At 44.4% G+C, this 22,512-nt stretch overlaps 1 protein-coding gene across 3 annotated transcripts; it reads right to left on the bottom strand.

Annotated features, from left to right (window-relative positions):
* Nucleotides 1-201: 201 nt before the first annotated feature.
* AMMECR1L (AMMECR1 like) lies at nt 202-22,314 on the bottom strand. Of its 3 annotated transcripts, XM_053910171.1 has the most exons (9): nt 22,012-22,314; nt 20,340-20,449; nt 11,227-11,671; nt 8,750-8,860; nt 8,325-8,439; nt 7,568-7,658; nt 5,508-5,604; nt 4,530-4,583; nt 3,707-3,820 (listed from the first exon to the last, which is right to left on the bottom strand). In XM_053910171.1, exons 3-8 carry the CDS (start codon nt 11,631-11,633, stop codon nt 4,556-4,558), a joined length of 849 nt encoding a protein of 282 aa, XP_053766146.1. In that variant the 5' UTR covers nt 11,634-11,671; nt 20,340-20,449; nt 22,012-22,314; the 3' UTR covers nt 3,707-3,820; nt 4,530-4,555. The 3 variants fall into 3 exon arrangements, with proteins under 3 accessions (XP_019325026.1, XP_019325027.1, XP_053766146.1); XM_019469481.2 differs by lacking the exon at nt 4,530-4,583 and having other exon boundaries at nt 202-3,820; nt 22,012-22,308; XM_019469482.2 differs by lacking the exons at nt 4,530-4,583; nt 22,012-22,314 and adding an exon at nt 20,795-20,919 and having other exon boundaries at nt 202-3,820.
* Between the last annotated feature and the right edge of the window lie 198 nt (nt 22,315-22,512).

Raw genomic sequence — 22,512 nt, forward strand, 5'->3', positions numbered from 1 at the left:
TGGACACCATGCAACCATGCAGGCTGACTGAACACCGTCTGCTGGCTCAGTCCAAAGAATGTGTGAATCTTGGTCTCGGGATGGTGAGTTGGGGCTCCATGTTGGTTGCAGAAATTACTTAAATAAGTACACTAATAAACTTAAAAAGATGAATGGTACTACTATTCTTAAAAAAAAAAAAAAAAAGGCAGGACAAAGAACAGTTTTTACCCATTATGATTTATTCTCTACAATACTTCGTTAAAGAGTTCAATGATTTGCACTCAGAAGTTATATAGCCAAGAGGCAACCAAGTGTAATACAAAGAATTGGTCTGAAGTCTTTGCACTGAAGGCCATACAAAGTCTCTTGCTTCAGGGAAGTTAAGAATGAAAATAAACAAAACGAACACATAGCTCCCTAGGCTCCAGAATCTCGATAGAAAAGAGCATCAACAGTTAGTGAAAGTGTAGGTGTTAACACATCATGGAAAACAGGTCTTGTGCAAATATTAAAATTAACACCCAGGACTTCTGTATAGATGATTTTTATTATAAACAATAAAATATATGTAATGTCTCAACTACAAACCTTTCATGTTGAAAGGGTCTCTAACATGAGTTGCTTTAATATTATGAAGCAAAAAAGTTTAAGAACCTCACAGTGGAAACAATCCAACACTGACAAATCCTAGTGATCAAAGACATTCTCTTAGTTAACGTAAAACAAGGACGACTCATAATTACAGAGAGAATGTCCTAGCTGTGGGTATTATGAGACAAGCCAACTTTCCAGACCAAAAGGCACTCACAGCTAGGGGTAAAACGAACTCTGAACCAAACCGGCCAAGGTGGGCTGGTTCCTTCACAGCGGTTACCTACTGTTCAGCTTGAGCAGCCCGAAGACAAAGTGAACAACACCAAGAAGAAAACATTCCCTTCTCTTTACACCTGCCACTCACACCAAATGTACTGGCCACCCTCACCACCGCTTTGGTCAAGCGCGTGGAAGGTAGTTCAGTTCGAGTTCAGAGCCGTCATCTCCCCATGCAAAGCTGCCACATGGATGATCCAGACTTAGTATTTTTCCTGAGAGCCACCTGCCACACATCTTCATGAAGTGACTGTGATCGTACACTTCCAGACTGCTTCCTGACTAGGCCCCATTCAGGACAGACACTGACAGTGGCATTTCTTATGGGGCCAAATAGTTTTCCTTGGTCGACTCGTTGAGTCCCCCTGACAAGGCCAGAGGGACTCGAGCATCTCCACTGCTGGACTTGTATGGGAGCATGAGGGAATGTGCAGGGAGTAAGGCTTCTTCACTCCAAAACCACTGAGCCCACTTCAGTGTGGTGCTGGGCATACCCAGCCCAATTCTTGTGCACTGATTTTTTCCCCATTTCGTGGGTTTTTAAGTTTTCTGTTCATTTTCATAAATGGCAGGTATCCTACCCCACCCTCAGTAAAACAAAATAAAAAACATACTATACACTGGGGAAGACAAATAGGGCAACATTTCCACAAGAAAAACAGGCTTGAAGAGCATGGCACTGTAGTAAATGCTTGCATGACCAGTCTCACTGAGCGTGCTCAGGGATGAAAGTTTAGCACCAATTTTTTTGCTTTTTTTAATCTTTAGAAATTCAACACAACTTTTAACATAGAACACTTGAACAGTAATGAGTGTAGCCCTATGTATCAATACTGTTGTACAAATTGGAGGTGGGTGGTTTAGTCCAGAGCTGACCACCCTGACATCAATCCATGGCACCTAAGAGTAACTATCGTCACGTTTGTTTGTAACAAAACATTTATTATTTTCAGCAGCAGGAAATCACGAAACAATCCCTTCATCTTCAAAAGCTTTTTTTCATTAACCTCGCAAGGGACAAGTGGCAGGATGCGAGAACGCAGCACAACAGTAAGGTGGGGTGGTGTGGCCTAACCTGGCCACCCCGCCGTCCGCCCGCTTCCCTTGCACGTTCTAGATCCTCGCGAACAGCAGAGGATGGTACCGAGCCAATCTGCTCACCCTCATCCATTTCTTCCAGGAAACAAGACAGCAATGCCTAGAATGGCATGTGTGTCATTTCTTGGATTATGTCCCTGCTCCCCCTCCCCCATTCCTGGCAGAAGAAAACTCAAAATTTCTTTTGATTTGGATATTTGCCCATTTTGGAAAGCCACACCATCACCACATAAACTTTAAAAATAAATTAAATCAAAACAATTGTGTTCACCGGATTGACACCCAATCCACTTCAAGAGTTCTCTGAGCATGTTGTTGAAAACCAGTGTATCACCCTCCGGGTCCTTTCTTCCAACTGGCCACCTCTTCCTGTGAATCCGTTCAGCAGTGCCTCTGTGACAATGTTTCCAAAGCATCTTCCAAGTCCCCAGCTTCAATGAACTCTGCCACCAAATGAGTGAAGAACAGGCAAGAGGGAGGAGAAACTTGCTGACAGCTATTTGGAATCAGCAACAATGGGGAAGGGATAAATATGCCACATGAAAGTTTGAATGACCTAGAATAAAATGAGCTATTTGGAACTTTATCATGGTGGGGCGAAGAGTCCCAGCATGTTAGGCAAGATAAAGATTCATCTTGTTAATTACACAGCTTTGTTCTAAAGTCCTGGAAAGGACTGAAACAGCAACAGTCTTCCCACTTCTACAGGCAAACTAGACAAGGAACTCCTCTGCTTAAAGGTCCCTCAGGATGTCTGCCTGAAAAGAAAACAGCGTGGAGACCCTGGATTCTTTCCTATGACAACGTGTCCTTCTAGAAGCCCGACCCAAGTGCTTGTTTGAACACCTATGCCTTCTGAGAACCTAGATCCAGCTATAGGCACTGCTACCAGTAGAGGAGTGAGGTAGCCGGGTGGTAAGGAAGAGGTCTCTCCTTTCTCACTGCACGCAGCGATGATTTCGGGACCTCCCACGGGCATCCCAGTCCAGTCCTCAGCAGGCTACACCACAGAGCTTTGTTCAATACCAGGAGACTCGATGCAGGAAGAGTGCCAGAAAATCCAACTGAGAGTGGGATGAGAATTAAAACCTTCGAGGCTAATTGAGCAATGAGATCTGCAACGCCATCCAAAGGGCTTCCGATCTTGATGTGGGTCTCTGTCCAAGAGCCTTAGAGGACTCATGGTGCCCACGCTCAACCCTAACATGGCGTCCACTTATGAAGCATGGAGGTTGTGATCAACTCTTGGTACGCAATAAACTGGAAGTTTAAAAAAGGAATTTAAAACAACCTAAAAATGTTTCTTGTTGGTCTCCGTTGCCCAGACTGCCAGGGGAATACACCTACTTGATCTGGGGAGGCTGTAGGGGTGCGTGTGGGGTAAGCCTTCATGGACCACCAATTCCAGCTTCCACTGTGTGGCCAACACACAGGCGGCAAATCACCAGTGGCACCTGCATGCCAAGGGTCTTCTGAACCCACACGGTAATTCTCACTAGTCACGGAGGAGCCCCAATCCAACGGAACCCCATATTGAGGAAAGGCTGAGATAAGGCTTGGGCCCCTCAAGTTCTGTTTCATTCAGTATAACCCTGCCCCCCCCCTCAGTCAGCTGGAGGCAGACTTGGCAACGGAAGCTAGCATCATAAAATGGTGCAGTAATAGAAGTAACTGGACCAGGAAGAGGAGGCATCTGCTCCAATGATGTCATAGCCATTGGTGGCCACAGGGGGGTGGGACTGGTCATGCAGCCTTGTGTCAGGAGTAATGATTGTAGAGGGGCGGGGCATGAAGAGTGCCATTCTGGAAACAGTGTTGTCGAGAAGCAATATACTCTGCATAACTGATTGTCACCTTCTCACTTCGGTACCTGTATAAGGAAACAGGAAAGGGTATTAGGAACCTCAAACCCTTCATTTTGTAAAGTCACTCAGCAGAGAAAACCAAAAGCTTATTCCACATTTTGAAAGAATAAGATGGAAGACCAAGAGCAATCTTACTTACAGAAAATGAAAGACAGCACAAGAAAACAATGTTGTTATTACAAATGAACAAGATGAAAAAGCACAATCACAATTCACCCCTGAGAATGTATTTTCTGCACATCCCACCTTTAAACACTACATATGCTTATCGTCAGGCTGCTCTTAAGCAATCTGCTACTGGGGTCTGGATGAAGAATGTCAAGGTCAAATTACGCGGGTGGCAGATTGGAAGATGGCTATACCAATGCCCAGTGCAAACTGCATATCTACTGCATAAGATGTGATAAATTTGACAGAAATGCAACCTCAATTTGCAGAAAAGCAACAAACAAGTTACTGATAACTAAAAGGGGCACAGATACCTAATTCTGGGTCAAATTCTGATGCAGCAGGTTAAAGGATCCTGGGGCTATATAGGACGGGTCTCAATTCCCAGATGAATATGCCATATCATATCACAGGGTCATCAGAACAGAGTTCATAGCACTTTGGCTTTGCTCTGGAAAGAGCCATGAGTCAGGATGCGAAGCATGGGGTGTTACAAACCTATGGAGCCTACTACAGACCACAGGAGCTGGGTGTGACAATCCTTACCCAGAGCCATCTCTTTCCCACTGTAATCACTCCTCCACTGCAAGGTGATTATTCCTGAATTTTGACAGGGAAATGGCTGTTCAAATAAATTATAATAATAATAATAATAATAATGCTTTGTATTTGAAGTTTTTCTTTTTTTTGGAATCCAAAGCATTTCAAAAACACTGGGTTATCTTCCAAATAGACCTGTGAGGTTAGTATATGATTTTCAGTATTTTACAGATGAAGGGGCCAACAGAGGCCCACAGAAGCCCACAGAAGCTAAACCTCTCAGTGTTTCCGATTTCAGTAGGGATGGCAAGAGAACCGACATCTACTGACCACCTACAATTATTGCCTGGCCCTGTGCTAGAAATTCTTCATACATTACCTTACCACATCTAATACAACCCCAAGGAATTATAATTCATTTCTTACATACAGCAAAGTCCCCCTCCCCCTCAAAGAGGCAGAGTAAGTAACCGGCTCAGGTCATGGCTAGGCAGTGGTGAGCTGGGGTTCAGACTCCAAGACCATGTGCATTCTACCACATGAGGCAACCTCCCCCAACAGGTGCGGCCTTTCTTGGAACCCTCTGTAAAAAGCACTGACTATCCTGTTAACACACCACCTGTATCCCCTGCCACCTGACTGCATGTGACTTCAACTGACCCTGGAACTCTACGCTGAGAGCCTTTGTTCCTGGCCTCAGTCTGCCCTCTTAGCCTCCCAAACATTGGGTCTGGCAAAGACACCCACCACCTGACCGTGGCCTAAACTCTGCTCCAGCTCTGCCATCACTTCAGCTGCAGAGATGCCCAAGACACTGGGGAGTCTTTGCTTCTGCTGCCACTGCTTCCTCCCAGCTTAAACCTGACCCACACTTCTTTAGGGACATTAGCAGAGAAAATCTTTTCTAACCCTTTCCATCACAAGTATCCTCCATCCAACCCCAACTAAATTAAAGTGACAAAGAAAATGAAACAGTGGGTTTACCTGGTGAGTTTGATCGTTTTTCTGAATTCACTGGTAATTGGAGCCTTAAAGCCACCTTTCCTGAGCAATGAGTCTATTGTCTGGATCTGATCCCAGTCTGAGAAGAGAGGCACAATGAGGTCAGTGCTTGATGACACAAGAGTAGGGCATGTTCTAACATGAAGAGAAGAGAAGCCAAGTCTGCTACGGTCAAAGGGAGCCCTGGATACTGTCCCCACATCCCTAGAGCCCCATCTGCCTCACTGACAGTCCAAGTAGAACCTGAGATGTGAGATGATAAACCCAACACACACAACGGCTGTCCCTAGGCCCTCTGCTCTGTGTCTTTCCTGTCAGATGTGATCCCAGCATAATTACCTAGCAACAAACATAGTCTCAACTTAAGACCTGCCTGCTGGACTAGTGCTGGTAACTAAGACTGTTCTGTGGGAGAAGAGAATTCAAATTCTGTCGTCTATACTTCTTTGTGTGGCCCTTCCTTTATTTTGATGATTTCTAGAAGTCCTGTTTTCTATTACAGAGAACTGATAGCAGGAGGGAAGCTATTCCTTCATGAAGGACAGGAAAATTTTTCACACATATATTATGTTATTTCTGTACATTTTTAATAAAGTCAAATGTATCAAAATTGGAAACCAAAAAGAAACCCCTAAAATTACCCCCAATTTTTAAATTACGTCAACCAATTTTCAAACGGCACAAGTAATTTCATTATTTATCTATACTGTCACCACATCTCACTGTTAGGAAGTATTTATGGTGTGCCTCCTTATACAGAAATGTTAGACTTATGACCTTAAGGTAGCTAAAAGGCTTCCTTTTTATGCTACATCCACAATGCTTTTGAAAAAGTTTAAACACAACCATGATGTAAACCAATAAGGCAATCACTCTCCACATAATTAGTTCATCGATACACTGAAATGGCTATTTTTCTCTATTCCAGGTTCACATCCAACAAATACTGTTGTGTTTTACATATTATTTTCAAAAACAGACAAGAAAGAAGAAAGGGACAAAGAGAAGAGAGAAAGAAAAGTAAATTATGTTTAATACGTTTTTTAAAGTTTATTTTGAGACTAGGGGGAGGGGCAGAGAGGCAGACAGAATCTCAAGCAGGCTCCCTGGTATCAGCGCAGAGCCTGATACGGGGCTCGATCTTGCAAACCATGAGATCATGACCTGAGCGGAAATCAAGAGTTGGACATTTAACCAACTGAGTGACCCAGGTGTCCCAAAAGAAAAATGAATTATGTATCACAGAACACAGAGGCAACATTGAAAGGTATTCTAAATATTCTTTTAAAGAGAAAACCTATCTAACCCACCTCCTACCTTTATTGTCTCATTATAAGAACTTACTAAGTTCTTAGAGAGAGAGAGAGAGCAAGCGGAAGAGGGAAGATTATGTTTTCCCTTTATCCAGGTATAACATTGTTCAATAATTAATGACCAAAAGTTCAAAACCCAGTGATACAGGAAACTTCACTGTACAATGAGCTCCATAAAATCATCCAGTTGATTACTGGAATTCTGCTACAAATACTACTCGTTTTGGGGGCCAAAAAACAAAATTTTTCACCAAGAAATGAAACTAGGGGTTAAGGGAAGTCTTAACCTCTCTTCTTCCTCAGCTCCTACATCTTTTTAAAAAATTATTTCTTATGAATTTTTAAAAAGTTTATTTATTTACAGACAGAGCGCGCGTGGACGTGCGCATGCATGCTCTAATGGAGGAGGGGCAGAGAGGGGGAGAGCCAAGTAGGCTCCACACCATCAGCAGAGTCCAACGCATGGCTCAAACTCACTAACTGTGAAACCGTGACCTGGGCCGAGACCAAGAGTCATGCTTAACCGACTGTGCCACCCAGGAAACCCTCAGCTCCTGCATCTTTTTGGGAGTTTATTTCTCATTCCCTAAGACTTGATAGATGGTAAGAGGAAGAAAGGCACTCATTTGTAGTTGCAGTTGGGCTGAAAGACAACACTCCACTTTCCTGCCTTTACATGGTAATTGTGTGAATAGTATCCTTCACTGAGATTCCATTTGTCCAACTCACCTTGTTCCTTAGCAACCTCAGGTAAGTATGTGGCTGTACGTTTGACGCCTTTTTCATTGATGAATTCAATTCGAATCCCATGGACCCCTACCTACAGAAAAAATAACCAATAAATGGCATTTACTTATTCTAATGGAACTGCAGTCATCCACACTTAATTGACATTGTCCCCTGACCAGCTCAATCCAGGTCTGAGAAAAGGAGAACCTGCTACTCTTCGTGATTAACTCTTTCCTCAGCTATTGAAGCCGAAGTAACTTCAGCTTGAGGGAAGCTGTGAGTCTACCTGTAGCCACCTCTCCCGAGTATGAGGGTTGCAGAAATACATTCTTTCAATAGCTCATCCAATAATCTTAAATATTCCACTTTTAATCTATTCCATTAAACATACCACAGGGTTTTGATTTAGGTTCATGACTCCTCACATATGGCTCCGAACAACAACTTTTTTACTCAAGGGCTGGCCAAGAGGGATCTGAAATGCTCTCTTTTATCCCCAATATCAGTTTCTATTAGGAGTGGGAGAAGGATAGGGAAAAGAATGGACTGGGAAGACACAAGAAAAGAAAGACTTCACATTTCTTCCCTAATTCTAAGATCACAGCACCTTTCCTATCCCCTATATGGCCCCCAATTGCTTCTAAACTCAGCTTTTACATTCTTATACCCTCTCTCAATGAAGGAGATACATTACCATGTACTAACCCGAACCCAAATGCAACGAGAGATGCAGAGTTCCAAATGCGGCTGTTCTCACCTCCCAGTCCAGGTAATCACTGGCATCCTCAAAGTTAGTAAGGAGGGAGACAGAGCAGAAAAGTTTGGGCAGCTCCTCTCGGGTCAGGGGGGGGAATCGGCTGTCCTTAAGTGCACTGGAGGGGACAGAAAACAGAAGTGAGGCTGCTCTGGAGTTAGGAGCCAACATTATATGCCCAAATACTTATGAACCCTGAGCTATGCAGAGAATATTGATTACCCATCTGTACTAACGTGCTAAAAATAACATGATGCTATTAACTGTCTACACTTGAACTGATTAGTGACTCACCAGATTAAGGCCCCACATTTCCTGATTACCAAAAGAAGAACACTCAAACTTTTACCACTTAGAAGAAATAAAGTCAGGTAGTTCTTTTCAATTCTAGCCAATTTATCTGCACAGCTTATGTCTGGTGTCATTACCTGGTTAACGTGTATTCCCTGAGTCCTGAATGAAGATTCATGGCTGAGAAGGTCCCAATGCAGCCACGAAGCCGCTTGTCCCGCCCTGTCTTCCATGTCACAAAGAGCGGACTAAAAAAGCAAAACAAAAAACATTCTCCAGCCCCAAAACAATTATGGATAAGAACAAAGCTTTGCTTTTGCCCTGTTCATTTCGGTTATTCCCCAAAAGGACTGTTACCTGAACTGCAGCTACCTGAAGGACTCTGGCTTCCTGGGAACCATGCAGATGGAGACGGGAGGACACTACAGCACGGCAGCCTGAAGGGAGGCGCTCTCTGCCCTTCCTGTGCTCCTTGCCTATGGTTCAGTTCACTTTGACATATGTTTGGGGTATTTTCCCTTTCCTCTGCCCAGGACTCCATTTCTTCTAATTTTCCATATCTTTCTCCTCTTAATTATTCTTAGAAGTGTCCATGTTTCCCAGTTACATCCTTCATGAAGACACAACCTGCATATGTCCTCTCCATTCCCCACGACCCCACACTGTTCTCCTAATTATTTCTGCCCCTGGTCCTGCTCATAAATGTTTGGAAAAGAAAAACAATGTATCCTTAAGAAAGCTTGTTATTAGTGGAAGTTGCCACTTTCTGCTTTTAGGCCAAGTCCTGCTTTATCAGGCTACACTAGATTGATGGGAACAGATATTTTACCAACAGGTTACAGGGCTGTCTCTTCTTCCTGAGATTCTTCTCTATGTCTATGCCCTTAGTTCTTAGATTGAGCAAAATACTTCTAAAAGCAACTTAAATTTTTAAAGCTGTCTACTCTGATCACCGTTAGGAAGCAGATCTGCCACCTATCTTTTTCCTCCAGTAAACACCTGAACAGCAGCAGCCGAAGTTCCTGTCCCAAAACCTACTCAAAACCCCTCAAAAATTCCACTGTCTGCAGGATGGAAAGATCAGCCCCTGAATACAACAGCCCATACCTTACAGCGCTGCAGCCACTACCCACTCTTCCAAATCTATGTCTGTCTCCTGCTAGGGACACATTTGATCCCACTAGGATAAAAGCTCAGAATCTCCACATGTTCAGTCAGGAATTTTCTGACCATGGTATCCCATGGCAATACTTCCCTAAAAAGTTAGAACATTTTCCTCTATACTTGCTCTCCTCTGACACAATCACACAGGTATAACCTCCCCTCTCTTTCTGCCCAGTGTGCCATACACACTATTTAGCTTTGTGTGTGTGATCTGCCAACTCAGTAAGTCTCCCAAGAGGGAGGATTTTTTCTTTATACCTCTCCACTCCCTGCCCAGTGGGGCTATGCATTGCCCCAATATGGCATTAACAGTTGAGGAATGAATGATTTTAGGTCAATGAATGCTCCAAAAGCATCTCTTCAGTGCTTTTAAAGCCACCTCAGAGGGGCGCCTGGGTGGCTCAGTTGGCTGAGCGTCTGACTTTGGCTCAGCTCATGATCTCACGGTTTGTGGGTTCAAGCTCCATGTGGGGCTCTGTGCTGACAGCTCAGAGCCTGGAGCCTGTTTCAGATTCTGTGTCTCCCTCTCTCTCTGCCCCTCCCCTGCTCATGCTCTGTCTCTCAAAAATAAATAAACATTAAGGCAAAAGAAAAAAAAAAAAAGGAAAAAAAACTAAAGCCACCTCAGACCTGCTTCCAATTCTGAGGAAGAAGAAAACACCAGCATGAAATTTCTTCACATTATACATATTCCCTTTTATTTTTATTTATTTTGAGAGAGAGAGAAGGAGTATGTGTGGGCACTAACAGGGGAGGGGTAGAGGGAGAGAGAATCCCAAGCAGGCTCCACACTGTCAACCCAGAGCCCAATGTGGGGCTCAAACTCATGAACCATAGTATCGTCACCTGAGCTGAAATCAAGAGTCAGAACGCTTAACCAACCGAGCCATCCAGGCGCTCCTGCATATTCTTCATTTAAGTCATTGACACCTTGAGACAGCTTGGGACAAATAACAGAGTCTTGAACTGAAAACAGTAAAGCAGATTCTGACACTCTTGGCGGGGTACCAGCAGCCATGTGGGATTACCAACAAAGTGAGGAGACCTTCCTTAAGAGCATCACAGCTCCTAGTCTCCAGCCTGGCCCTCAGACACATCCAATTCACTTGAACTTCAACATCCAGGTCCACAGTGATGTGATGGTGTGGCTTCCTACCCACTGCAATATGAACCAACAAACCAACAGAAGAACCAAGAACAAAATCCTCCTGATTTCTAGAACATGACCTTGAAAACAAGCCTATACCTCCTCCAAGCATAATGAAGACCTCTTCCACTCCTGAATCCAGATACCGTTTTAGCTATGCCTGGACATTTCTCATTGTCCTAATCCTGTTACCCTCTGCCCAAATGATGCCAAAGCTTTGTAGAAGTACAGGATCTCAAGAGAACGACCCAAGAAAGACGTCGTCACGCCTTTCTCACTGTCCCCTGTACCTGATTTACTCACTAGGGGTCATTGGTGAATCTAGGAAGTCGTGGCTGTGGGAAGCCATAGAGGTGACAGTAGAGGACATCAAAGCAGTAGCAGCACATCTCTGCAGTCACCACCAGGTTCTTGGTGGTGTTGGCAGTTCCATTTGGCCGGGGGAGAGGGCTCAGCGCTCCCGATGCGGGATTCATTCGTGTAATGGGAGAATTTCCAGGTCCTAGAGTTAAGTCCGACACATTTTCCCGACCACTGCTGCCATCCACATGCTGGTGGTTTTGAAGAGGTCCTGAACTAGAGCCGGGGACAGTTGTGGACTGGTTCCCGTGACTGTGCGTTCCACTTCCAGATAACTTGGGCTTCTTGACCCCACAACAGCCTGCTGCCAACTTGGGCTCAAGTGGAGGAACACAACGTCTTTTTCCCATCCTGATTCAGTGCTCGAGGTCTGGAATGCTGCAGAACCCTAACAACAAGAGAAAGGTTAAGCATTAATTCAAAAGATTAGTTAAAAGGAGAAAATAACCAAAAGACAGGGTCTACATGGAGAGGGTAAGAGTCATCAAATCCTCTTTCTCATCCAGGTCACCAGGTCACAAAAGGCTTCAGACCAACACAACTGGAAGACCCTGATCTCCAGGCCAGGGACTCCTAACCTTTTCCTAAAGAATCACTATTTTTCACTTTCCATAAAGCTTATGATCATCACAGACAGAGGCAGGCAACTACAGCCCCTCTTGCCCAGGACTCCCAGGGGCAGAAGGATGGGATGGCAGCCATCATGAAAATGGATGAGGACATTTCAAGACTGCAAGACAGCACTGAACCTGTCAGATTCTTCATCATTGTCTTCTCTACCTTTTTAGAACCTCCAAATTAGACCGCCCTATTTTTAAAGAGCCCCAGAAGGACTTTCATGCTTTTTCCTCATTGACCACATCCTTTCAGCATTTTACTCATCACTAACCTAAATCTATCTGTGTGATTTTGGCCCTAGACCTTAGTGAATATGAAAAGCTGCCATTCTAAGAGCACGCCTTCCAACACAAGGCTCCCAACCCTCTGTCCTCACAGCTCTCGCTCTCCAATGCCTTGCTCATTTTCTTTGGTTCTCTGAACTCACTCCAATTTCTACACATCTCTCTATCCTTTCAAAACTCCAATTCAAAAAAAGCTACAACTTAGTAGGAACCTTTATTCACAGAAATGACCTAAGCTTCAGAGGCCTTTTGTGAGGTAGCCATTTCCTCCCTGTCACAGCGAGGCAGATGCAGGCAAAGCCACTCAGCCTAACAACGTGTGGCAGTGGACAAGTGAGAAAATCAGAACATCCCATCTGATGATGTGAACAGAAGGAATGAAGGGTTTTTTACTAAGTTTTTTTCTTAAACAGCCAGAGGTAAAAATGCATAGTTATAACACGACCAAGATCCTTTCTCTGACTCAACCGAATCAGGAAAACAGATCCTAATTCTTTTTTTAAAAAATGTTTATTTACCTATTTTGTGTGAGAGTACTCATGTATGCAGAGGAGGGGCAGAGAGAGAGAGAGAGAGAGAGAGAGAGAGAGAGAGAGAGAGAATCCCAAACAGGCTCCACGCTGCCAGCACAAAGCCTGACATGGGGCTTGATCCCACAAACTGTGAGATCATGACTTGAGCCAAAATCAAGAGTTGTACGCTTAACCGACTGAGTGACCCAGGTGCCCTAATCCTAGTTATTTCAATAGTGATGATATCAAAGTTTGTAAAATTCTGCTGCCTTGAGAAAAGCATACTTAAATTTTCCTGTGATTTGGATATATGCCTTTTTAGGCAATGCTCTATATAATACGGTATTTTGGTTGTAAATTCTACAAACTTTTAAATCAAATTAGATATTTACATGCCCATTTGCAATGCCATTATTTTTACACAAACAAGTCGTCACTTTAGGCTGAGACACAAAAATTTCACAAGTATTATTTATGTTCTTGATATATGCTAATCCATAGCAAAATACAGATTTTTGTATTTAGGGCAATTCTTAGTGTGATGAAAGTTGTCTGTAGCTGAGGATAATAGCTTGTACACTTCAATGTCTCACTTGAAAACAGCTTCTTTTTGAGAAAACCTTAGGTACTTGATACAATAAAAGCCCCAATGACAAGTTTGTTTCTGAACGTGGATGTCACTGTCTTGTTTAGACTGTTACAAGAGGGAGGGGTGCCTGGGTGGCTCAGTCAGTTGAGCGTCCAATCCTCAATTTCAGCTCAGGTCATGATGCCAGGGTCGTGGGTTCAAGCCCTACATGAGGGTCTGCACTGAGCGTGGAGGCTGCTTGGGATTCTGTCTGTTTCTCCCACTGCCCCTCTCCCCAACTTGTGCATGCACACTCTCTAATTAAAAACAAAAAACAAAAAACAGGGGCACCTGGGTGGCTCAGTCAGTTAAGCATCTGACTTTTGATTTCGGCTCAGGTCATGATCTCACGGTTCATGAGTTCAAGCCTCATGTCAGGCTCTGCCCTAAGAGGGAGCCTGCTTGGGATTCTCCTTCTCTCTATGACCCTCCCCTGATCCTGGTCCCTGTCTCAAAATAAATAAACATTAAAAAAATTTAAAAAACAAAAAGAGAACATTTTTCTTAAAAATAGTGCCTCCAGAGCCAAATGGCCTGGGTTCAAATTCAGATTCCTCCAGGATCAACGTCCCCATGACTCAGTTTCCTCAGTATGGGAACAACAATAATACTTGCCTCATGGGGTTTTAGGAGAATTAAATGAGCTTAATACGAATAAAGTACTTGAAACAGTGCCTGCCATATACTAGGTGATAATACATTTAGCTGCTCTTATCACTTTGGGTTTTTGTTCAACTGCCCCATTAGGATGGAAATTCCCAGAGGGCCAGGACTGCTAGGCACTCAGCACTTAGAGGAGTGCTTACTCTGAACAGGTGCTCTTTAAACAGGATTTCATTAAATACTCAAAACCTCAAATCCTCAGCAAGGTAGGCAATGTAACCATCATTTTACAGATGAGGAACCTCAGGCTTAATAAGCAAGATAACCTGCCCAAAGCCAGATAGCATGCTGCTAAGTGGCAGAGTTAGGATTTGGACCACAGTCTATCTGTCAGACTCCAAGGCCTGGGTCCTTCCACCAGCCACAAAGAAGAATGACGCCTGCCAATAATATCCACTGGATTCAGTCATTTCTTAAGGGTATGATAAAAAAAACAAGTTACATTCAAGCGTATACTAAAAACAAACCTAATACTTCACAGAATCTTGCCAACAAAAACGGAACAGGAGAGGCACCAGGCTGGCTCGGTTGGAAGTGCATGCGACTCGATCTCAGGGCTATGGGTCCAAGCCCCACATTGGGAACAGAAATTACTAAAAATAAATAAATAAAACTCAATGAAATAAAAATAAAATGGAGCAGGAAAAAAACCGACCTAAGCTGAAAGCCAAGATCTCAAGCCATGACCCTGAAAATTACCAGTGCCCCTGTCACTGTCATTTGATTCCACAGTGGATGTCACCGGCCTCTTGACTTTCTATCTTGTGTATCACTGTGGGCTGGGGGCTTAGACACAGGTTGAATGAAGCAGCAGAACTACCTCTAAAGAGCTGGAGCTCTAACAGGGTGTCCGGAAAGCCCCAAAGTTCAAAGCAGCAAAGAGAAGGGATGAAACACAAAAGTCAAAAAAAGGTACGTTTCCTCATTCTCACTGCACCAAAGCACACCTGAAGAAAGAGTGAAATGTCATGACATGGTGGCAACTCAGGTGTTCCTTAGCAGGTGTCATCTGCTACCTGACTGGTGAAACACCCCACAATGGAGCGACAGAAAGGATTTCAAACCAGGCCAAGGCAGGCAGGTGAACTCAAGCCTAGGAAGATTCTGCCTCTGTGCCACCATGTACAAGCACTGCTCTGTCATGGAGCACGATCACAACCGACACCAAGTGATTACATTCAACAACTCCCCACACCTAAACTACGATTTGAAATCAATAGAACCAACCCAAATCTTGTGGCTCCTTAGGCCCAAGCATTTCTCTGCAGGCCACTAAGGAAACAATTCAATCGATATTCTCAATTAGTGACCAAAGGCGTTGTTAGATTTTTTGCATCAAAAATACATGAGAAGGTATTTCTTCAAAAATTTGTTCTATAAATTTCAATCTATAAAAATTTTCAAACATAAAGTAGGATAGTGTAATGAACCAAATAACCAGCTTTAGTAATTTTTAACATATGGCTAATCTTATTTCATCTATAGTCTACATACTCACTCTATCTCCCCTCCTACTGAATCATTACAAAGACATGTTTTTAAGGGGGCCAATATTTTACATATTCTGTCAGCATAAGGCAAATAACAAGTGAATTACAGATAAAGAATGTAAAGTAAACCAAAGTGCTGGGAGTGAATACATATTTACAACATCAACCCTATTTATCAATTTCATCAAAACTTTTTCTTTTTCTTTTTTACATTTATTCATTTTTGAGAGACAGAGAGAGACAGCGCACAAGTGGGGTAGGGGCAGAGAGAGGGAGACACAGAATCTGAAGCAGTCTCCAGGCTCTGAACCGTCAGCAAAGAGCCCAACACGGGGCTTGAACTCACAAACCGCAAGATCACGACCTGAGCCAAAGTTGGATGCCCAACAGACTGAGCCATCCAGCATCCAGGCGCCCCTCATCAAAACTTTTTCTACGAGACTTTTTTTTTTTAAGATTTAATTTTGTGTGTGTGTGTGTGTGTGTGTGTGTGTGTGTGTGTGTGTGAGAGAGAGAGAGAGAGAGAGAGAGAGAGAGAGAGATAGCACACAAGCAGCAGAGGGGCAGAGAGAGACAGAGACACACAATCTGAAGCAGGCTCCAAGCTGAGCTGCCAGCACAAAGCCTGAAGCAGGGCTCAAACCCACAAACCGTGAGATCATGACCTGAACCGAAGTCTGACGACCAACCGAGCCACCCAGGCGCCCCTCTCTGAGATGCTTTTAATCCTACTCCAATAAAGTGGGCCATCTCACCACAACTAAGCAGTCTCAGACTCCACTCCCAGGACTGTCCTCCAATGACCAAAGAGTCACTCATTTCCCCAAGAGTTTGGCTTTGTAGAGTACAGCCTAAGAGATCTCAGAACAGCATTTCAATACAACAGACTAACCAGCTAAAACCAAATACCCCTAATGGCATACTCTATCTTTTCTAAAACCGCGTGTGCATTTGTTCTTAACCTTTCCCAAATCTCATGAAAACTACCAATGATGGTACTTTGAGCAGAAACATTCCTGAATGGATACTATGAAGTTGGTTCATTTGAAATAACTGGAATTGAGTGTAAAAAGTTGCTCTGGGCTGGGTGGCTTACAATGCTCCCAAAATCCAGTCAGCACTGGGCTCATCAACCACCTTTGTATACACATACATCACAGAGACGGTTCCACGCCTTCAGCTGGTTACTCTTTCAAAGCTAAACTGAAGGGACAGCCACTTAACTAAAAATTTTTTTTTTATTTTGAGAGAGGACAGTGTTAGCAGGGGAGGGCAGAGAGAGAGGGAGACAGAGAACCCCAAGCAGGCTCCGTGAGGCCAGCGAGAACTCATGAAACTGTAAGATCACGACCTGAGCTGTAATCAAGAGCTGGATGCTCAACCCACTGTGCCACCCAGGTGCCCCTGAAGGGCCACTTAAAAAGCCAGCAACGCTGATCTCATTTTCCTACTGCCTGTCCATTTTAGACCAGTCAACGAGAATGAACAAGTTAAAACTTGATTTCCACCAGATGGAGACAATAACTATACTTCCACAAAAAGCTGGAAAAGTGAACAAGAATCATGGTTTTACCTCTTCTTTCAAGATCTCCTAACCTAACAAGCATCAAATACATTGAAGTATGTTCGTTGCTGAAAAAGTCACCACGCCCTCCCTGACACACAACCCTCAAAGGATCTGCTGTCATTAGGTTCCACAATAAAAGCTGGATGGTAGCTCTTCCTCCCTCTGGGGAAGCGGAGCAGTGCTTTGCTGCTCTGGGCTGGGGAGCTTACGCTTCTGTCCCAGCCAGCACTGAGCTCGTCATCGCCTTCCGTCTCAGAGGCTGCGGCATTTGTGTTTTCTTTCACGGCACCTAACACAGTCCCTGCATATAGTATACACACCAACAGTCTTACCTACAAATCTGGTAATTTCACTGAAGTTCATCTTTTCTTTTTAAGCAGGCTTCACGCCCAGTGCGAAGCCCAACACGGGGCTCACAACCCCGAGATCAAGACCTGAGCTGATATCAAGAGTCAAATGCTCAACTAAATGAGCCACCCAAAGTTTGTCTTTTTTATAAAAAGAATGCTTATGGCACAAACTAGTCTTTAGATCCTTGGTTCCACTGTGAGGTGTTGACTGTGGAGTGCGTCAGAAGCTGAAGGCAGCTGAATTACAAATCTTATCAACAATGTCAACTCTATTCAGCCTAAACCAAGGAATGGTTTAATTCACAGCTAAATGGATAGCCAATGTGTCCAATTCATTCCACAAATTAGATCAAATATCTCTTAAATTAACTTCTTGGTTTGATTTATGCTTGTAGCGGTTTTCTTTGCTAAAACACAACAGTCACTGGTTAGTCCTGGACTTAGCCTTGGGAGGTATTTAGTTTTAAGATGATTCAAGGCTTTCCTTTAACAGGCCATACCTAGCTTCTGAACTGTACCTGAGAAATTTTTTTTTGTTTTTAAATGACGGGGTGCTTTAAGAGCTACCCACTGGAACATTATTTGCTTGAGAAACAATTTATCATTTCAGGAGTAAATACAAATGATGTCTCATAAACTGCTGATGTCTATTTACTTATATATTTTTACATTTTACTTATTTTAGACAAAGCACAAGCAGGGGGAGAAGGGCAGAGGATGGAGAGGATTGATTGAGACAGAGAAAGAGAGAGAGAAAGAATCATCTCAAGCAGGATCCCCACTCAGCACAGAGCCCAATGTGGGGCTGGATCCCACAACCCTGGGATCATGACCAAAGCCAAAATCAAGAGTTGGATGCTCAACTGACTGAGCCACCCAGACGCCCCAAACTTCTGATGTTTATAAAGGTGTGGAGACCACTATGGAGAGGAAGATGTGAAGATACCCTGACTGATCTGGCTGGAGGACAGGATAGCCCTCCTCCCTTCCAAGGCTCCTTAAGTTCACTGACATCTTCACAGAGCAGCTCCAAACATCAGAGGGCAGAGCCTAGGCTTTGGGATTACAGTCTAGGTTCAAATTCTAACTCAGACTTGTCACGTACTGGCTATGCAAACTCAGGAAGGTTGTCACATGTCTATGGACTTAGGTTCCTGATACCACAGAAGGTTATCTGTAACCATTCAATAACTAACACATGAAAAGCATCTAACATTCTTTGGCACATTAACTATTATTTATTCAAGTGTCTGCTATGATTAATACTACCACTACCTAATGTAAGTAGGGTATGTTATAAAAATAACATAGCTTAGAATTCTTACAATTTCTAGGAAAATAAATGCCCTCATAATAAAATTCTATTAATAACTACCTTGTAGTCAAAAAAGATCTTATTATTAACATGAAATTATTACTTTAATGACCTTGATGCTCTTCCTCTTTGGAGAGCAATGGCTTCCAATAAATCATCTACTGTTCTGTTCACAGTGAGGTCCCAAAAAATACAAAGTATGAATACTGGGCTCTTTGAGAGTTGTACATAGTTCTATTCCACCAGAGTCCTCTTTTAAGCTTACAGATATACACTGCAAGGAGATGAAACTTGCTAAATATGCTATTATTGTAAAAGTCTTGATATATTGAGTACTAATGGAAATACTGCGTCAAAGTAGTTAGATTTTGAACAAAAACCAAGTTAAAATATCTAGAAAAGCCTGGGGAAAAAAAATCTGGATTCACCTTTTGAAGACAAGCCTCAAAACAGCTTACTGGGGAGCATGACCTTATAACAAAGAAAGCAGATCTGGGAGATAGGAAAGAGGCAAAGAAAAAAGGAGTGCCTGCTTTTTGTTGTTATTATGTAGTGTCCCAATGTCTGTTCAAATCAAGCTTTATACAGAAAGGAATGGGTTGTTGTTTCCTTTGTGACACAGAGAGTTGAACTGAAATTCAATTTAATAATTATGTGGTATGAGTAGGGAAATGGCACCTGAACTGTAATTCTGGCCTACTTATGTAACTATTCCAAGAAACAGATGAAAAACCCACAAACATTCTGGTAATCATTTCAAATAATCACTTCTATATTTTTGAAACCTCAACATACACGCGTACACATATCCAAACACTTGCTGTGTGAAAATTTTCCATGCAAAATACAGATCTACCCATAAAATTTAAATTTAAAATTTACAGATTTACAAAAATGCACAGGGCTACAGATTTTCATTTCAACGTAGCTTAAAAAAAACCCACAGGGGTCAAAAGTTTTGTTTTTAGTTCCCCTTCCTTTACTATGTGATCTGTGGCAAAGTGCCACATCTTTCTGGGCCTTGGTTCTTTCATTTATAAAATGAAAATATTTGCCCTTTGCCTCCTTTACGGAGGGATTACGAGGCTCCAATAAGATGTGAAGAACTGTGAAAAACGCTATCTTACAAGTGTATGCATACCACAATTAATACACTCAAGGGGACACAGCAGTAATAAAAATTTTTCCAGAAAACAGTATCACCATAGCAGATTTAGGGCAAAATGTTCCAAAACTCTCTGAAGATTATAACTGTATAGAAGAGACCCAATAATTGACCTTGATCAGGAACTGCATTAACCTCTGAATGTTGATCTTTGGTTGTTTTAAAAAAATGAGTAATTTGGGAAGAGGTGGGAGCTAGACTTATGTACTAAAAACATAAAGGATAAGTGTACTACTACTATACCACCATCTAGGTCACTCTAATGGGATTATGGAAAACAAGTTCATCTTTACACATTTATTTTAAGAGGACAAGTGGAAGGAACTCCATCAACATTAGGACCCCCTCAAGGAAGCAGAAAAATACAAGTGAAAAAGTCTACATCCTAATGTCCTAGCACAGGGCTAAAACCAATAACAGCAACAAATTCTAAATATTCTAAGTATGTCCAAGGTAATACTCACTGAAAGCAGACAGTTTCTATTGCCAGGGGTACAGCTATAACAGAGGAGGGGAGCTATTTTGTCTCTGAAATGAATTTTCTTCCTTCCGATTCCATTCCTTCTTCCTGTACCTAAGACAGAAATTCAGGGGTAGTGAATGAACAAAATCAAGTCAGTCCAGAGGTGAGATAAGGCTTGCGAAAAATTACAACTCCTAGAGCAATTTCTAGAAAACAAAAACAAAAAAAGAAAACAACAGCTAGGGAACAGGCTCTCCCTACTTCAAAACATTTCAAAATCTAAATATAAGGCAGCAATGGCAGTCCCATGCACTGAATCACCTCATCCTTGGCGTCATCACCAAGAAGGGAGGACAGTGAGGATCAAAGGTTTTATTGAACCTGAACATGAGACACACATTAAAACTTCCTCCACCACTTATTTAGATCAAAACTTGCTCTCAGGCCAAGATATACCATTTCAAGGCTCTCCACTGGTTTCAGAATACAAGCATAGTCCCAAATTCTCTGCAAAGATGGTGTTGAAGAATTACTGGACAGCATGCCAAGGTCCTGAGGACAGGCCATCTTGTCATCCCAGGTGGAGATGATAATTGTTGGTAAGAGTCATCCATCCTTACTATTAGTCTTGCACAAATCTCTTCACAATCCTTTAACAACTCTCCCCACCTCCCCCACCCCCCCCAGTACAAAATTAAGCTATTCCCAAAGATGTAAACAGGAGACTCCAAGCCCCACCCACACTATCCAAGGAGAGGGCAGTGAAAGAGGATAGGCCCAGAGGGATAAGGGTAAGGGAGTGTGGCAAAGTGAGGAGTTCAGATCAGGACAGGGGAGGGAGGAGGACAAGGAATGAAGGGCAAAACCCACAGCCTGGGAAGGAGAGAGAAGCTTAAAATCCAAAGAGTGTAAGGTGGAGGGATAATGGAAATGGGGGCTACGGGTGGATAAGGAAGCAGGGAGTGAGGGTGGGGCTGGGAAAAAAGAGAAGAGGGAGAAGAGGAACAGGAGAGAGCGTGCGCGTGAAAAGAGTTAGGCAAGAAAAGGACGAGAAAGAGTGGGGAAAGGAGAGGCCGGAGCGGGGAGGGGCACAGCAGGCAGAGAGAAAGGTGAAAGGTAAGAAAAAAAGGGGGTGGGGAGGGAGAGTACGGGGCGCTGGGGGTTGTTGGGGAGATGCCGGGGCGACGGGTAGGACAGAGAGGGCCGAGCCGCGGGGGTGGAATCCAGACGCCGGGCGGGGGAGGGGGCGGCGGGACAGTGGGTGGGGGCCGCCAGGCGGCGCCGGAGACCACCAAACTTTACACAGACCCGAGACTGTTTCCTGGAGGGAGTGCAGAAAGGAGCTGGAGTCTCGCCTCGCCTCGCCTCACCTCGCGGCCCAGAGCAGGGGCGGCCGCCCACCCCTCACCAGCATTGCCTCCCGACCCCCCTGCCCCCGGCCCGGACACGAGGCCCGCAGGCCCCGCCTGGCCGCCGACTTACCCCGCCGCCAGGGAGCCCCTCCCCCACGCTGCCCCGGGACCCTGGCCCCTGACCCCAGGGACCCCGTCCCGGGCCCCTCCACTCGCCTCCGGGTAAGGAGGCCCGGCGGGCAGGGCGGCTGAGGCCCGAGGGAGGCCGGGCCCAGCGGGGAAGGAGGAAGAGGAGGGCGCGGCGCAGCCCGAGTTTCCCACCTTTTCTCCTGGCCCAGACGCAGCCGGGGTGGACGGGACCTCTCGCGCTCTACCTTCTCCTCCTGCTTCATGGAGCCATGCGCCTGGGTGGGGGCTCCCGAGAGAAGCGGGCCCGCGGGCGGGCCGGACGCGCGGCGCGGACGGGGCGGGGCGAAGAAGGCCGGCGGGCGGGCGGAGGAGGAAGCGGCGGGGCGGCGGTGGCGGCAGGGAAGAACTGCTAGAGGTATTCCCCGGGCAGCTGGAGGACTGAGTCGAGCCGGGACCCGAGTCCTCCAGTATCCCAGCAGCCACCGGAGGCAGTGAGGTAATGGAGGAAGAATGTAGGGAGTCCTCCAGTGGACCACACGCCCTCTAGCGAGCCGCGAAAACCATAGAGATCAGGGAGCCGCCAGAGCACCGCCCCGCTACTGTCACGTGCCCCGGGTCTGCGCATTTTATTGGCTGGCGCCTACTCTACGGGGTTGAATTTACAGGGCTGCTTTCCATTCGTGGGGCCGAGTC

The sequence above is a fragment of the Panthera pardus genome, unplaced genomic scaffold (genome assembly GCF_024362965.1).
Source record: "Panthera pardus isolate Hobbes unplaced genomic scaffold, ASM2436296v1 HiC_scaffold_10, whole genome shotgun sequence".
Lineage (NCBI taxonomy): Eukaryota > Metazoa > Chordata > Mammalia > Carnivora > Felidae > Panthera > Panthera pardus.